The following is a 17621-nucleotide window of genomic DNA, read 5'->3' on the forward strand; positions in this document are numbered from 1 at the left end:
GTCAGGTCCTTTTCCCCCAGCTAACACTAAAGTAAATGCAGAGGGAACTATTCCTAAAGAGATTATGTTATGAGTCTATGTTAACACAGAAACAATTAATAGGTAAGAAGTGATTTGCTGTGAAAAAACAGAAATGATTTTTGTAATTAGAAAAAGTTATCACAAAATTTACTGACTTCTAAAAGAACAACCAGCAAAAAGATACAACTCAATGGCAAAGATGTTGGAAAAATAAAACAAGCTATCTTTATGGCACATTCTTAATGTGTGAGACAAAACTAGCTGTTAACTAAAGGAAAGCTACTAGAATAAATGTACAGTGTAAGGAAAGCGTCTTTCAACAGGATTTCTCTGAAACACCTGACTAATACCAGTCAGTTCTTGTTATAAAACAAAGAGTTTCAAGATAGTATTTGAATCCCATATTACAACCTGACCAACTGGGATATTCAAATTAAACAGTTACAACAAGAACCAGGAAGGACAGCTAACATTTTAGGACATAGAATTATTCCAGACCATATATTTGAAGAAAAACTCAGAATGTCTCACAGTATAATTCTAGGGTTTGTCTATAAGCTTGTGCTAGCCACAAGCAAACCAGATATTTAGGCCTGCTGCTTTACTTAAATGTCAAATGCACATCTGTTTAACATAACACAGTCAGATTTCCCATGTTGTCCACTACTGTCTCATGAAATCAACCTGTTGGACTCCAACCAACATTATTACTGTTTGTTCTTTAAAGACTAACAAGTTCAGAATGAGACAAACAAATGCACACACATGCGCACACGTGCGCGCACACACACATACACACATACACACATACACGCGCACACAGTTTATTTCACCGGCAATGATTTTGGTGTATGTGTGAAACTTGTGTTTCAGTTATATATGTCTCAAAGGGTGATTTAAAATGTGTTTCTTTCTATGGGTACGATTAAAATCTCCAAAGACCTCACAATTGTACCGGAATTCCATACATTCAACAACACGGGAAAGGCTATGTAATCACTGGCACTATAAACCACTCTGCGAGTACATGTATTACTGCTCTTCTGAAAGGTGTCTTCTAAGGTTAGCAGACACAATCCCAGTAGCAGACGTAGGAAAGAAAACAAATGAGCAAAGAGGAGCGGTTCTCCTCTACCCCCATCTTCTACAGTTCCTGCACGTCTAACAGCTCATCACCTGGGCTATCTGGAGGTAAAGGGAAGTACATACTAAGGGATTACTAAAGTAGCCTCACTTAAGAGGGAGGCCTGGGAGCAGTGGACCCACCGAATACATGGGGTTACTATCAGATACTGTTGAGCGTGTGCATTTGGTTGAAATCAAGACCTGGTTGTTTCCCAGGGCATAAACACCCCTGGTAAAAGTCTTTTCTAATGAAGCAAAACTTGCTAAATTTATGACTCATGATCCTAATCGGTAAGTATGTTCAAAAGCAATGAGTTCTGTTCTACAACTGACTATAAAACAATGCAGTTCTTGGAAGAAACAAACAAACAAACGAAGGAATGAACAAACAAAGCCTAATTTAAGCAGGACTCGATTCTGTCCTTTAAAGGCTGTAGCATGAAACTTGCCCATCCAAGTTCACAAACACAAATGCACTCACCTCTGCCTTCTTTCATCGTCCTTTAAAACTTCATAAATGGCCACCAACTAAAATAAAAGCATTACTTTAAAATAAAAATACTTACAACTGTAAGAAATCACATAGGAGGATGAAAGCTCTATAAAGCACATGCAGAAAGCCCCATGTGCCCATCTATGCGATAAATAGTAAAAATCCAATTATACGTAACATTGTATGTTTTTGGAAGCACCTTAGATATTTAAAGGTTGCTTGATATCAAATGAATTTTTGTGAAAGGTGTAAAAGTAATAGTTTTCCTTAAAAATATTAAGAATAAGAGCATAATCTAGACAAGAAAATTATGAGAGCCAAGACCCTCCAACAACTAAGAAACTCTAAATGACACAAAGTGTTGGTACAACAGTATTCCATAAAAAAAAAAAACAAAAACAAAAACAAAAATCTAAATGTTATATATTTAAGCTACTTCATGTTTAAATGAAAATATTCTACATGTAAGTTAATATTTCTAGCATAAGCATATCAGTTGATACAAGTATCATTATATATTTATGTATATAAATAAGACTGCATTTCACTTACTTGTCTAAATTGAGTTTCTGCATTTTCATCTTTGTTCTTGTCTGGATGTAAGGTTAGTGAAAGCTTACGATATGCTTTTCTGATGTCTGCAGATGAAGCATCCTGGGTTGGGAGGGGGAGGGAAAAAATACAAAGCAAACTTTGTCAGAAAGAGGAATTCCCAGAACCTTCTTAAGATCTGAGAAGACAGCCAACCAAGTGCAGGACCCCAGGCAATGTAATTTGAGCAATCAGGCTAACAACAGGCTGTGCAGCCAGCCGGACCCACAGGACTGAACAATCACTCAATCTAATTTGGCTCTCCTCTTAACTTTCCATTACCATACAGTCATTCAAACAAGTCCGCATTTGGCAAAACTTTTCCAACACTTTCCTCCCTAAAATTAGCCAATAAATCTTTTCCAGTAATTAAGATATAAAAAAGACAAATTAAAAATATATCTGTGTGCCGTCAAAGAACTTTGTTATTTACTAGAGAATCTTAGAACCAGTTTCTGCAGCACAAGCTCATATATAAACTTTCTTTCTTTCTTTTTTTTTTCTTTCCTTTTTTTTTGGAGCTGGGGACCGAACCCAGGGCCTTGTGCTTGCTACTGAGCTAAATCCCCAACCCTACTTTCTTTATTGTTATTTATATTGAACTTATCATCCAGCAACAACTTATGGAATCCCAATTTTATATGTCAAAGGGAGGTAAATTTGCATTCATTTGAAAACAGATGCAATTACAAATAGTTATGTACTTTAAAGGGCATTTCCACCATCTCAGTCTCCCCACTACCACCAACAAAGCCTTGCCCGATATATATGCTTTACATTTTAAAATACACACACGGACACAGAGGACAGAGCTTCAGATTAGGTAGCTGTTAACATAATAGTAATCTTGTTTGTGTGGGTACAATAAGAAAACATTATTTATGTGGCTAGAATAAATACACACCAAAGTTCAAAACTTCATTTACATTGTATTTAAAAACAGATTTTCGAGGCAAGTGACAGTAAAATGACTTATTAAATTTGTTTGATAGCCATTTGTCCACTTAAGTACTAAAACTATTTTACTAAATGGCTATAACAATATAAACTCAAACCAACACACACACAAAATAAATCTATACACCAGGGGCCAAATGGTTGTTAAAGATTTGGAGAAAGAAAGACACTCCCCCCCCCCTCGACAATTAGCCTGTCAAAGCTTTTCTTTATAAGCCGTTATTTTCACAGGGTGGGGGTGGGGTGTGTCATGTTGCTTCAGGCTGGTATGGTACCCTAGAAGTATTCTGCTGAAATACTTCTGAATACTTCTCTGACTTAGGAAGCACCCAGGAGCTATAAAACTGAGTGAAACTTGTAGATAATAGGTATGTATTATTTCATTTTAAATTTGCTTAAGGAAAATCTGTACTGCCCACATCAGATGACAGGTAATACATGAAGGAAAGGGGTGAATTTTTAAGTGGAAATGTGTGGTGAATCCTTTTGTCATGCAAAGGGGCCATGTACCAAATGGATAATCTCTAATTAAAATTTAAAATGACACATATCATTTAACATATATGCCTTAAAAATAAAAATGACTACTAGTCACCCAAGACATTTTCTTGCTTCTGGTCTTTTCTCCTCAAATTTTCAGCCCCAGTATGGACCCCAAATCTAAGTACAGCCAGATAGTTCTGTTTCAACACCTCCAAGGGTTGTGATTACCTTCTGTTACGCCACTGCTTTAACTCTGCCTCCCAACCTCACTGGCCTATCCTGGTGTTCTCTCACGCGATTACCCTTGAAGGTGCAGCTCACCATCCTTGTGTTCTTGGTTTTTCACTTGGCTACAAAACCAGACCATCGTCTCCTAAGGAGCTGGCCTCACATACTACACGAAAACATAAATTTTCTTCTAGAGAATCTGCCCAATGGGGTTATTTCACTAACAAGGTCTACTGTAAGTCAGATGGCTTTCCATTCTAAAAAGATGTCCACTGGGCAAGTTGTACCTTGAGATAGCGTATGCATGTATTTAATGTAAGGCATTTCAGCGGTCTTAATTTTAGCCACATACTGTGGGAGTTATTGAGCCCATTTTGCAGTGAAAAGCTAAGTAACATTTCAAGTTATATTTTTATACAAAAATGAACACAGAATTCAACACAGAAAATATTAAGATTTAAGCTTAAATTTGTAAAAGAAGGAAGCGTTAGGGAGGCAGTGAAAAATAACCATTACCATCTTATTTATTTGATTAAACACTGGGAGCATATACCCACAAAATTCTAAGGCACGTCCCTGGAAATTCTGCTTCTTCTTGCTAAGGGTGCTGGTGTTTGAGGTCGGACCTCATGCACAGTGAGACCCACTATGCTGCCTGCCCAAGCTGTTTTCAACTCCTGGGCTCAATAGTTACCCTGCCTTGCAAAGTCTCCTGGATAGCTAGGAATCCAGGTACACAGCAACCCAGCACCAAGCCACACTCTAAGTTTTAAAGGTTAAGTGTCTGATGTGTGCTGGCTTCTCCAACATACAATGCCATACTTCTACTATAGATTGAATTTAGAACAGTAGAACAGACTATCTAAAATCTGACTTACTAAGAAAAAAATCGACTGGGTGATTAGTGAGTTGACCATTGTTAATATCAAGAGATGTACTACATTAATTTGTCATTGCTCTATTCCTTCTAAATGTGATCTAGTTCACTAGCAGGCAAACAGAATTATCACTTGGATAACCTCTGTAATGAAGAGACACTGTCACTCTTAAAACGTTGTTAAATGTAATACATGCTCATCAAAATGGAATCCTGTGATCAAATCTCAGTGAAAAGGTAGGAGGGGACTCCAAGGGCTGCCCTGCCACAGAGACAGTGAATAACCAGGCAAAACCGTCAGAGTCAACTTCATTTGAACTCTGGAAACCAATCGAAGTTTCTAGCAACCGGGTGAGCACGTGGGACGGCATGATGTAGGACGGCATGACGTAGGACGGCATGAAGCTGACTCTCAGTAAGGGTTCTGAAGGCGCCAATCTCCACTCCCGGTGTGAGCTCCCAGTACAAGAAAAGGACAGTTGCCCTTGTTCTCAAAGAATTATGGTTGTTCTGACTTATCTGCCTACTCTGATATTTTAAAGACTTTCCATTTTTTAAAAAATCAAGTTTAGAACTCTAAAAGTGTACAGATAACACGTGTCAAGAACATTTAAAAGTGGCCAGTATTCTGTGGTTCAAGGCCCATACCACCAAATCTGATCAACCTAAGTTGATCCTGGAATCCACAAGAGGGAAGAAGAGAACTAATGCTCTTAAAATAGCCCCTTCAGCATCCACAAGAGTACTACAATGTATGTGACTAAATGCTTGTGTACATGAACACATACAAGAAACACACATGAATAGGAACCAAAAGCTGGACAGCCTAGAGACCCAAGATAAAACCAAACACAATTGGCCAAAAGTAAATAAATAAATAAATAAATAAATAAATAAATAAATAAATAAAAAAAGTCAATGGAGTGATTCCTAACATCTGCCATGCGCCATGCTCATAGATGGCGTCTAGCTCAACTGCTATCTGAGAGGTACTGTCTGAGTTAAGGTTCTATTGCTGCAAAGAGACACCATGACCACAGCAAGTCTTAGAAAGGAGAACATTTCACTGGGGCTGACTTTCAGTTCAGAGGTTCAGTCCATTATCATCATGACTGAAAAATGGCAGTGTGCAGGCAGACACAGTGCTGGAGATGGACCTGAGAGTTCGACATCTTGATCCACAGGCAACAGGAGTCTGCCCCACTAGGCCTAGCTTGAGCATGAGACCTCAAAGTCTACCTCCACAGTGACACACTTCTTCCAACAAGGCCACACCTTCTAATAGTACCACTTCCTATGGGCCAAGCATTCAAACACATTAGTCTTTGGGGCCATTCCTATTCAACTCATTATAAGCGACTGCTTCAGGCATAATCCAGCAACCAATGGGATATGAAGATCAGAGGCCTACTGCCAAGCAACCAATGGGATATGAAGATCAGAGGCCTAGCAACCAATGGGATATGAAGATCAGAGGCCTACTGCCAAGCAACCAATGGGATATGAAGATCAGAGGCCTAGCAACCAATGGGATATGAAGATCAGAGGCCTACTGCCAAGCAACCAATGGGATATGAAGATCAGAGGCCTAGCAACCAATGGGATATGAAGATCAGAGGCCTAGCAACCAATGGGATATGAAGATCAGAGGCCTAGCAACCAATGGGATATGAAGATCAGAGGCCTAGCAACCAATGGGATATGAAGATCAGAGGCCTAGCAACCAATGGGATATGAAGATCAGAGGCCTACTGCCAAGCACTAGGCAGAGCCTGGAGAATGACCACAGAGGAGGGCAAGGAAGGATGGCAGGAGCCAGAGAAGGCCAAAATACCATGAAAACAGGCCCACAGCACCAACTGGACAGGGCTCACAGGGACTTGTAGACTGAAGCAACAATCATGGACCCTGTATGGGTCCGCTAAGCCCTCTGCATATATGCTATGCTATGTAGCTTGGTGTTCTTGTGAGACTTCTAACAGTAGAAATTTGGGCTGGGGGTGGGGTCTCTGACTCTCTTGCCTGCTCTTGGAACCTTTTTCCTCCTACTGGGCCACATGAAGGTTTGTGCCTAGCTTTATTGTAAATTGTTATGCCATGTCCATTATATCCCTGGGAGGCCTGCTCTTTTTCTGAAGGGAAATAATGGGAGGAGAAGTGGATGGGGTGGTGCGGGGGGTACAAAGGGAGGAGAAACTGCAGTTATGATGCAATATATGCAAGAGAAAGAAAAAGAAAGAAAGGAAGGAAGGAAGGAAGGAAGGAAGGAAGGAAGGAAGGGAGGGAGGGAGGAAGAAAGGAAGGAAGGAGAGAAGAGAGGGAGGGAAGGAAGGAGGGAGGGAAGAAGGAAGGAAGGAAGGAAAAATAAAGCCCTGTAAAGGATAACTAAATCAGTCAAGGGGCAGCATCTGGAAAGAAAGACTATGGGAAAGTGTCTTTGAAATGCTCCCCCATATTCCTTGGAATCTAAAAGATTATGTACACATCTAGAGCATATGCTTAGAAAGACCAGAAAAGGCACTGAAGCTCTCACATCGGGTCCACCTTCGAGCTCTGTATAAGCAGAGAGGCACAGGATGCAGCTAGGTATGGACATCATGCTCCAAAAGTTAACTGGGTGTGGTGGTTTGAATAAGAATGGCCCCTAGAGACTCATATTTGCATGCTGAGTCCCCAGTAGAATATTTTTGAAAGATTAGGGGGTGTGACCTAGTTGGAGTAGGTGTGTCATTATTGAAAGAGCTTTGTTGCTAGGAGTGAGCTCTGGGGTTCCGAAAGTCCAGTGTCTTGTCTGTCCCCACCACACACATACAACCCCTCTCTCTGCCTGTTGCCTATGTTTCAGAATGTAATTCTCTTCCACAAGCTTTCTGCCATGATGATAATGTACTAACATTCTGAGACTGTAAGCAAGCCCCAATTTAATGCTTCCTTTCATCAGAGTTGCCTTGGTCATACAGAGTGTCTCTTCACAGAAACAGGACAGCGACTAAGACACAGGCCAAGACTGGGACGGTCTCATTTGTCTGCAGCTCAACTTCTCTCTCTCCTTTCCCTCCTCCCCTCTTCGAAATGGCTTAGGGATCTCTCTCAAGTCATTAGCTAATAACTAATCTAGGCAGAGTCCAACGGCCACACAGAGTCAATAATAGACATTTTATAAACTTAGAATAGTCACTAGACAAATAGTACAAACTCTGAGAAGGTGAGAAAATATAATTACCATGCTATATATTTAAAATGGTTAGAGTTATATACACATTAAAAATTGATAAATCAGGGGTTGGGGATTTAGCTCAGTGGTAGAGCGCTTGCCAAGCAAGCACAAGGCCCTGGGTTCGGTCCCCAGCTCCGAAAAAAGAAAAAAAAATTGATAAATCATGTAAAGAAAGAGGAAAATTGGTAGATACGCGGAAAAGTAATAGCAGTTGTCTAATAAAGTCTGAACATTGGACCTATCAGACAAAGGTCTTGTCTTTAACTCTTAATATGGTCAAAGAGCATGTACAAACAACTAAAGAGAAATCTGGGAATACTTTTTCTCCAAAACAGAATATCAGCAAAAAGATGGAAACCTTTAAAAGGCCCTAAGTAGAACTATTTCTAGAGTTCAAAAATATAGTAACTGAAATGAGAATGTCGTTAGCTTAAGCTCAACAGCAGATCTGCATGGGCAGCAGAAAGACTCAAGGAGCGTGAGGAGAAGTCACCTGAGATTATCTGACTTGGGGACGAGACAGAAGAATGAAAGGAAAAACAGATACTAGAGACATTAGGACACTGCTGAGTACCAACATGGCCTTAATAACTTCAGGAAGAAAAAAGAAAGAAAAAAGTGTGTTCTTCAAAACAGCATATTTAGGAAAAAAAGGAATAAAAATGAAAACTGTTTGGAAGACATGAATCTGTGTATTTAAGAATAAAGAAACAGGGGCTGGGGATTTAGCTCAGTGGTAGAGCACTTATCTAGGAAGCGCAAGGCCCTGGGTTCGGTCCCCAGCTCCGAAAAAAAAAAAAAAAAAAGAATAAAGAAACCATTCGGGATAAAATACAGAAATCTGACATAGAAATACTATCAACAAAGTACAAATTACAATCAAGGCAGGGATTGTAGTGCACATCTTGACTCCCAGCTCTTGGGAAGCAGAGGCAGGGCAATCTGAGTTGAAGGCAATTGCAGAAGAAGAGCTAAGAAACAAACAACACATAAAGCACACCCATTCACCTGTGCATGTAAAACAAAGTCAGAGAAAGCAGGCAGAGACAAGATGGACTGAGATGAATCTCAGAAGATCATTTTCAATTCAGATTAGAAGACTATTCTAGAATAAAACAGACAAGATTTTAGAGAAACATTTCCATTTCCAGAAACTTAAACTGACACAAGAAAGTCCACAAAATACCAGATTTTTTTTTTTTTTTGGTTCTTTTTTTCGGAGCTGGGGACCGAACCCAGGGCCTTGCGCTTCCTAGGTAAGTGCTCTACCACTGAGCTAAATCCCCAGCCCCAAAATACCAGATTTTATTATGGGGACTTCTGTATTGATAACTTAAGGAAAGTAATCATTCATTAAAAAATTGATTATAGTCTAGGTATGGTGGCACATGCCTTTAATCCCAGCACTGGGGAGGCAGAGGCAGGAGAATAGGAGTAGGCCAGCCAAAGTTCTAGGACAAAGTTCTAGGACAGTCAGGGCTACACACAGAAACTTGTCTCAGAAGAAAGTTGATGATGATTATGTGTTTTCTCTTTTAGTCAGTATGGATGGGGTGGGGGGAGGGGTGTGTTTTGTAGCCTAACCTGGCACTGAACTTGATAAGTAGCTGAGGATGGTACATGTGTGCTGCTAAGAGTTACAGGAATGTGCCACCATGCAACTGTATGCAGTGCTAGGGCTCAAGCCAGGTCTTCATGCAGGCCAGGAGAGCATCAACTGAGCCCTCACAGCCTGGCTGTGTGTGTTTGTCTTAAGACAGGTCTATGTATGGCAGGCTGGCTGTGAACTTTCTGTGTAGCAAGTTGGCTGGTCTTGAACACCTGGACTTCCTGCCCACCCCACCACACCCCCCACCCCCATGCGGGGATTATAGGTATGCATCACCACATACAGCTATAATTATTTTTCTCACTTAAGACTTTTATGGAGCAAAGATAAAATTAAATACTTATTTTTTTAAGAAATATCTTGGCAAAAATGAAAACAAATCATGGCAAAACTTACATGCAATAAAAGCATTGTTTACAAGAAAGTTTAGGATTAGAAATGCATTTTTGTTTCCTTTTCTTTTTTTTCCGGAGCTGGGGACCAAACCCAGGGCCTTGCACTTGCTAGGCAAGTGCTCTACCACTGAGCTAAATCCCCAAGCCCCTAGAAATGCATTTTTAAAGGAAGAAAGGTAATATAGACAATATCAAATCTCAGGATGACTTACAAAAATTGATGTCAGCATCAAAACTTGAAAGATGCAGGAGTGGTGGTTCCCATATCTCCTTTAACTCTCCTATCTGGCCAATGCAGGGAAAGAATGGATGGTGGAAAATGACAACTGACTATCAGTACCTTCTGTTGCCGGTGCTGTATGTGGTGTCCTTGCTTGGGCAGACAACATACATCCTTGTACATGGCATGCAGCTACTGATCTAGCAGATAACTTTTTCTCATATGGACCAGCAGAAGCTTCTGCTTTCGTTGGAAACTCCATCAGTGTATTTTTACACTTTTAACTCAAGGATACATTAACTGTTAGTCATAACTGTGGTTTGAATGTGAAACATCTCCCACAACCTCATGTGTCTGAACACTTGGGTTCCTAAATGGTGCTACTGTTTTGGAAGGTTGTAGAATCTTTAAGAAGTAGAGTCTGGCTGAAGATGTTGCCAATGTGAGGAGGCCTTAAGCTTTTACAACCCAGCCTCATTTCAGCTCTTGCCTTCTGAATGCAGACACAATATGACCTCAGAACCCTGACATCATAACTTCCCTACCACAATGGACTGTATCTCCTGTAGCTGTAAGTCAAAAGACTCATGCTACCCATAAGTTGCTGGTTGTTGGATAATTGGTAGCAGCAAAATTAAGAAAATTAGCACACAGAATAACTAAGACATTTTCCTGTGATCCTGGTTGTGTCAGAACTCCTCAGAGTCCAGCTGTCTCTGTGATCCTGTGATTCTAGGATTCTGTTATCCTGAGATCCTGTTGTGTCTGACAGAACTCCTGGGAGTCAAGCTTTCTCAGGGTGTTGCAGGAATAGCTGGGGAGCCAAAGCCCTAGGTTTGCTCTGGGCACAAGTTCAAGCTGGAAGGAACCCATGCTGGTTCAACTAGAGGTCAGCATGTAGAAGAATGCAAATTGATCCATTCTTATTGCCTTGTACAAAGCTCAAGTCCAAGTGGATCAAGAACCTTCACTTAAAACCAGATGCACTCAAACCAAGAGAAGAGAAAGTGGAGAAGGGCCTTGAACACATGAGCACAGGGGAAAACTTCCTAACAGAAGAACAATGGCTTACAAATGGAACCTCATAAAATTGCAAAGATTCTGTAAGGACACTGTCAATAGGACAAAACAGCAACCAACAGACCGGGAAAAGATCTTTACCAATCCTACAACCAATAGAGGGCTAATATCAAATATAAAAAAGGAACTCAAAAGTTAGACTCCAGAGAGTCAAATAACCCCATTTAAAGTGGGGTACGGGGCCGGGGATTTAGCTCAGTGGTAGAGCACTTGCCTAGCAAGTATAAGGCCCTGGGTTGGGTCCTCAGCTATGGAAAAAAAATGGGGTACAGAGCTAAACCAAGAATTCTCAACTGAGGAATATCAAATAGCCAAGAAGCACCTAAAGACGTGTTCAACAGCCTTAGTCAGCAGGGAAATGCAAATCAAAACAACCCTAAGATTCCACTTCACACCAGTCAGAATGGCTAAGATCACAAACTCAGGTGACAACAGATGCTGACAGGGATGTGGAGAAAGAAGAACACTCCTAATAACAATCGAAATGTAAATAAGAAATACTCAAGTTAACGGTTTTAGCTGACATTCATGGAGAGAATGAATCCTTAGAACTGTGCCACTAGTGAAAGGAAATCCTGTCTAGAGTATGTTTCTTTACAAAGCTGTGTCACACCATCCTTTGGGCCCTCTGCTGGAAAAGTAGAATCAAGTCTCAAATAATGCCTTTTAAATGTATCCTCTAGTATTATAGATGTAGGACAGTACTGTATCATACCTCTGTGGATGTAAAATAGCTTGTACCTGCTTTATGATACGTAGTAGTGACCGTGCTTTATCAGAGCTGTTTTTAATGATGTTGCTCAGAATGTTTTCTTTCCAGATGATGATTGAGAAGCTAATGTAAAAAAAATGGTGCCAGGTACCACAAGAGTAACAGAACTGTGCTGTTTTCTCGGGTTTGTTTTTTTACTTTTTTTTTTTAATGGAGTGTGCTGGATGTCTCTACAGTTTTGTTCAGATGACTGCAGAACCTGGAAAAGCTGTTGCTGCTGTTGATGCATAACACACTGCTATTATTGGTCTTTTTATATAAATATAAATATATATATATATATATACAGATATATAATTTGAATTTTTTGAAACTTTACCTGTGCTGTCAACTTTCGAAAAAAGTATCCCCGTTTACTGTGTTGAGTTGGCACTGTACAGAAATTAACAGCCATATTGGTCTAGAAATGTTGAACTTAAGTTTTTTCCATTTGTACAGGGGTAACACACTGTATTAAATATGTAAGGTCTTATATACGTGGGTTTGATTACAAAAACTAATAAAGTATTCTCTAAATTAAAAAAAAAAGAAATACTCAAGTTAATAAAGAAAAAAAAAAAAGAAGAAGAACACTCCTACACTGTTGGTGGGATTACAAGCTTGTACAACCACTCTGGAAATCAGTCTGGCAGGTCCTCAGAAAATTGGACATAGTGTTACCTAAGGACCCAGCTATACCACTCCTGGGCATATACCCAAAAGATGCTCTAACATACAACAAGGACACATGCTCCACTATGTTCACAGCAGCCTTATTTATAATAACCAGAAGCTGGAAAGAACCCTGATGTCCTTCAACAGAGGAATGGATACAGAAAATGTGGTACATCTACACAATGGAGTATTACTCAGCTATTAAAACAACGACTTCATGAAGTTCTTCGGCAAATGGATGGAAGTAGAAAATATCATCCTGATGAGGTAACCCAGTCACAAAAGAACATACATGATATGTACTCATTAATAAGTAGATATTAGCCCAAAAGCTTTGAATACCCAAGATACAATTTACAGACCACATGAAGCTCAAGAAGAAGGGAGACTTCCTGCTCTAGTTACATGTATAGGGCTGGCTTACTTTCTGCTGTGATTCTGAACTGTTTTGTTGTTGAAGTCTGCTCCTAAATATGAGCCTACAGTCTTGAGTCTAGTACCCACCACTACATCCCTTAACTTCTCCACCGATATAGTTAGCCTCTTACTCCAATTTCCTGTTAGTGTGTTTCTGTTTCACAGACAGGAAACTGACAAAGATGGCTACAATCTCTGCAAATGTTTCTTTCAAAACATGTCAACCAACCAAATAAGACAGGTACCATGGTTTCCATTTGCTTAGTAGCCAGTGTATCTAGAACATGTTTGCCCCACATCCAGACACACAGTTTTTACCACATACATGTATTTTCTCAGATTGTTCTCAAGTTTAATAAATAGTCTCATGTGGCAAAAGTGTAAATCAGAAAGGGTGGGGCTTACATCCATATCAACTTTTATATTTTGTAACTTGTTTTTGACATTCTCTTCAAGGATTTTTCAGAGTGATTTTCTCAACTATCCCTAACCCTTAGAATATGGCAGATACTTCTTTATTTTTGAGGTCATATTGGAAAGTATAAGTGACAAATCTTGGAAGTTCCTTGTCTTAGTTTCTTTTCTACTGCTGTGACAGACACTGTGACTAAAACGTAAGTAATCACACTCTTATGCAGGTTTACAATGAAAAAGAGAGAGCAGGGCAAAAAGAAATGGAGTATGTGCAATCTGAGGAGAAAAAGCACACCAGGAAAGTTAATGCTAGAGCAAAGGCTTGTACTGAAAGAAGGAAAAGTTTGATAGAAAATTAAATAAAGGGAATGGGCCCCCTTGGGGCAAGTTTTCAACCAGGTAATCAGCAATTTATGAAAAGAAGTGGCCTAAGAAATATTCTCTTTGTACAAATCAAAGTTTATACAATGTGAATCAAGGAGGTAGGCAGGCTCCATCCCAAGAAGGCAGTAGAGCTTGGCAGTGCTGGCCATTTTGTTCTAGCTTTAGAGTCACGGAGGATACATGAGCAAAGGGGTTGGAGTAGAGCGAGTATAGAAAGGACTCAACAGACAGTGACAGAGAGAGCATGGCTAGCTGCTCCTGACATCCCTACTGGTCCTTGTCCCTCCCCTCTGGCTGTTACTAGAATGTGCCACCTGCTGTTATCCGCACACCACTGAACTGGACTGCCGGTTATCCAGCAAAGTTCAAGAGCAGACTGAGCTGATGCTGCTGACCCATGCCTGACAGCACAGAGGAGGGTCGCTCCAAAGAACTGTCTGTTTGTTTGTTTGTTGTTTGTTTGTTTGTTTAATGTGCATGAGTACATTGGATCCCATTACAGACGGTTGTGAGCCACCATGTGGCTGCTGGGAATTGAAACCAGGACCTCTGGAAGGCTGCCAGTGCCCTTAACCTCTGAGCCATCTCTCAGTCCCCACAAAGAACTATTTCTAAACAGGTCCACTTCCTCTGTATCCTTTCTTTCCCACTACCTCTGGTGGGTGGTGGATTAGAAGGGAGGTTAAAGCATTTAAGAACCATCATTAAAAGTTGAGTTTTGGGGGCTGGGGATTTAGCTCAGTGGTAGAGCGCTTACCTAGGAAGCGCAAGGCCCTGGGTTCGGTCCCCAGCTCCGAAAAAAAGAACCAAAAAAAAAAAAAAAAAAAGTTGAGTTTTGAAAAAATTAGTTTCAAAGTGCAACCACTATACTTAGTGGCACAGGCCAAAAACCTAACAGCAAAACTCAATTCATTTATGTCCTTCGGTGTTTGTGGAATTTATTAGAAATCCAAATTATTTCAAGTTCTTAGTCCAAATTACCTGTCCCTGCCCTTCTAGTGAAGTATAATCTGTTTCAAACACCCTGGCTTTAAAGGCAGATAACATCCATGTTCACTTCATCTCCCTTCTACTCCAGCATTTTTCAAAGGAATCTTCTACAATCTGGGAAATATTTGCATCTTAATTGTCTAATATTCTTACAGTCTGGATATGAGTTTTCCCTTCAAAAATTTCACTGTTGACGGCTTGGTACATAGCTAGTAAATCATGAAGGTGATGTCATCAATACATCAACTCATTGATTAGTTCACAGCTGAATGGTTATCAAAAGTTACAAGTTTATTAGAGGCAGTATGTCAGCAGGGGTGGGTTTTTGGAGGTTATTTCTAACTCTCACTCTCTCTCTCTCCAAAGCCCTCCTGCTAACTCATGCCAAGGCTGAGCCTGGCTGTTCCCACTAGGTCACAGCACCACTGCTGCTATCCCGACTCTACTGAACTGGACTGCTGGTGTATCCATGAAGTGTTTACGAGTACATCTAGCTGCTGCTGACCTGTGGACTAACCTACTAATTTTCTGACAACACAGATGGGATTTACTCCAAAGAACCGTTTCTAAAGAGGTCCACATCCACTTCCCCTGTATCCATCCTTTCTTTTCCACTATCTCTGGTGGGTGGTGGACTAGAAGAGAGGTTAAAGTGTTTAAGAAGCATCATTAAAAATAGGGTTTAAAAAATTAAAGCTTAATATATATATATGATATATATATTATATATATGAATGATACAGCCCATTAAATCTGCAGATGATTTAGGTAACAATTCAGTTAAGAGCAGAGAAATAAAAAGAAACTTTTCTCAACAATCTACTGGTTCTAACACATATGTGACATGAATGGAAAAAAAGAACCATCAATCTTATCTTAACCTGGTCAACTGTCACTGCCTTTTCTGTAATCTCTTTTGTACTTGTGTTAAAAATATACATCCAAAATTTAAAACTTTTAACAATTGTAGGTGTAACCAACAAAAATGCACTTGACCTGGCCACACAGCCTACCAGTATGGGATCTCCAGAAACTACATGGCAGAAAGAAAGCTGATGTCTGGAAACTGTTTTCTGATGTCCTCTTACAAGTATGGTGTGTGTCACACACCATAGACACACACAGGCACAGGCACACATAACACAAATGTAGTAAAATACATTGCCCCCACTGTAATTGGAGGGTGATGTCTTGCTGGGACAAATATAATCTCCCTAAGCTACCCCTTGGCGGGTTAAGTGTGTCTACTCACTAACATCCTTTATTTACTACGGTCCTCAGTTACAAGGAACTGGTGTCAGCAGCACACATTTTAAAGAATGGATACTTTTAACTTGTCCTAAGCTTCCCATGAATGTTGTCTGTATACTATAGATCACCAACAGAAGTCTGGAGTTACAATTTTTCAAATCAGTTCCATCAATACTGACTTAATATTGTGACACTGCATCTGCATGCTTAGATTTAACGCTCTGTCATTTACTTTGTTCCTAGGATTACTTTGTCCAATGGCTTCTCTCATCCTTCAAAGGATGCAAATATGCAGAAATTCAAATGCATGTAATTGACAGATAACATGAACACTAATGATTGCAAGTTGGTTAGAAAATAACTGTGTAATTTTATTATAACCTACTAGCATTTTTATTATTACTTACTCATTTGAAGCACGGTGTTGAATATCTCAGAAATCAAACTATTCTTCAGAAGTCACACATCCTTCCATACCAACCCATAAAAGATCTATTGCTAAATGTGCCAACAAAGCAAACTCTCGGTTATAACTGATTAATAATAATGATTACTTGATACATCAAGAACCGAGTAAAGACTTCCTGACAATGGCACTGCCAGGGCCTTCCTGAGTACCTCAGGCTTCCTCACCATGCACCATGACAACGGCACTGCAAGAGCCTTCCTGAGTACCTCAGGCTTACTCACTATGCACCGTAACAGAAACATGAATACTTCTGTGAGATACATGGTTTTGCAGAAACTTATGTGATAACAATATACTAAAATGATTTTTAGTAAAACTAAATTAGTTTTTTTAAGATTCAATGATATATTACATTGATAAATAACTTTCTTCAAAACTCAAATATATACATGTATATACTTATATATAAATATGTAACAATCATTTGTATACAAGAAGTCAAAGAGCATGGCACAAATAGTACCTTTGATCAGGAAGTTAGGATTAAAATCAGGCTCCCTTAATTCTCTACTTTACAAGCCCTAATAAAATCATGACTACTTTAAATGCAAAAGAGACCATCAAGCAACCTATATCTTTTTTCCTTAAACAAACAAAAATATGTGTATACATACATACACAAATACAAATTTATATGCACCTTTAGCATATATATACGAGTTAAGAAATTTTGTTAAGGGCTACATTAAATACCAGAATACCTAAGTTTAAATCTCTCTGTACAAACTCAAAGCCTCTGAGGAAATACTCCAGATCACGATTTATAAACAAGATACCCAATTCTTAGGTGTATTTTCTGGTCAATTTAAATTTTACTATGTGCATAAATTCTTATTTTCTCAAATCAGATAGTTTTATGGGTTGTTACAAAGTACTAAAGTAATTTTTACCTGACTACTTATAAAGAAACTTTGTCATATATGATTTTTAGTGTAAAGGGGTTTAAGCCATTGCTTTTCATTGCAAAACATCAC

The 17621-nt window shown here is 39.5% G+C and overlaps 1 protein-coding gene across 2 annotated transcripts in view; it reads right to left on the bottom strand.

The window, feature by feature from the left end:
- The window catches only part of Dnajc1 (DnaJ heat shock protein family (Hsp40) member C1), a 156711-nt gene that overhangs the window by 76058 nt on the left and 63032 nt on the right, over positions 1-17621 (bottom strand). For both annotated transcript variants that reach the window (XR_015640600.1, NM_001400837.1), the window contains 2 exon segments: positions 2192-2293; positions 1628-1674 (listed from right to left, as the gene is read on the bottom strand). Coding sequence is in view for 1 of the 2 variants with exons in the window: in NM_001400837.1 (NP_001387766.1) it covers positions 1628-1674; positions 2192-2293 (149 nt within the window). In the remaining variant the exon portion in view is untranslated.

This window comes from Rattus norvegicus, chromosome 17, assembly GCF_021556685.1.
Source record: "Rattus norvegicus strain SHRSP/BbbUtx chromosome 17, alternate assembly SHRSP_T2T, whole genome shotgun sequence".
In the NCBI taxonomy this organism is placed as follows: Eukaryota; Metazoa; Chordata; class Mammalia; order Rodentia; family Muridae; genus Rattus; species Rattus norvegicus.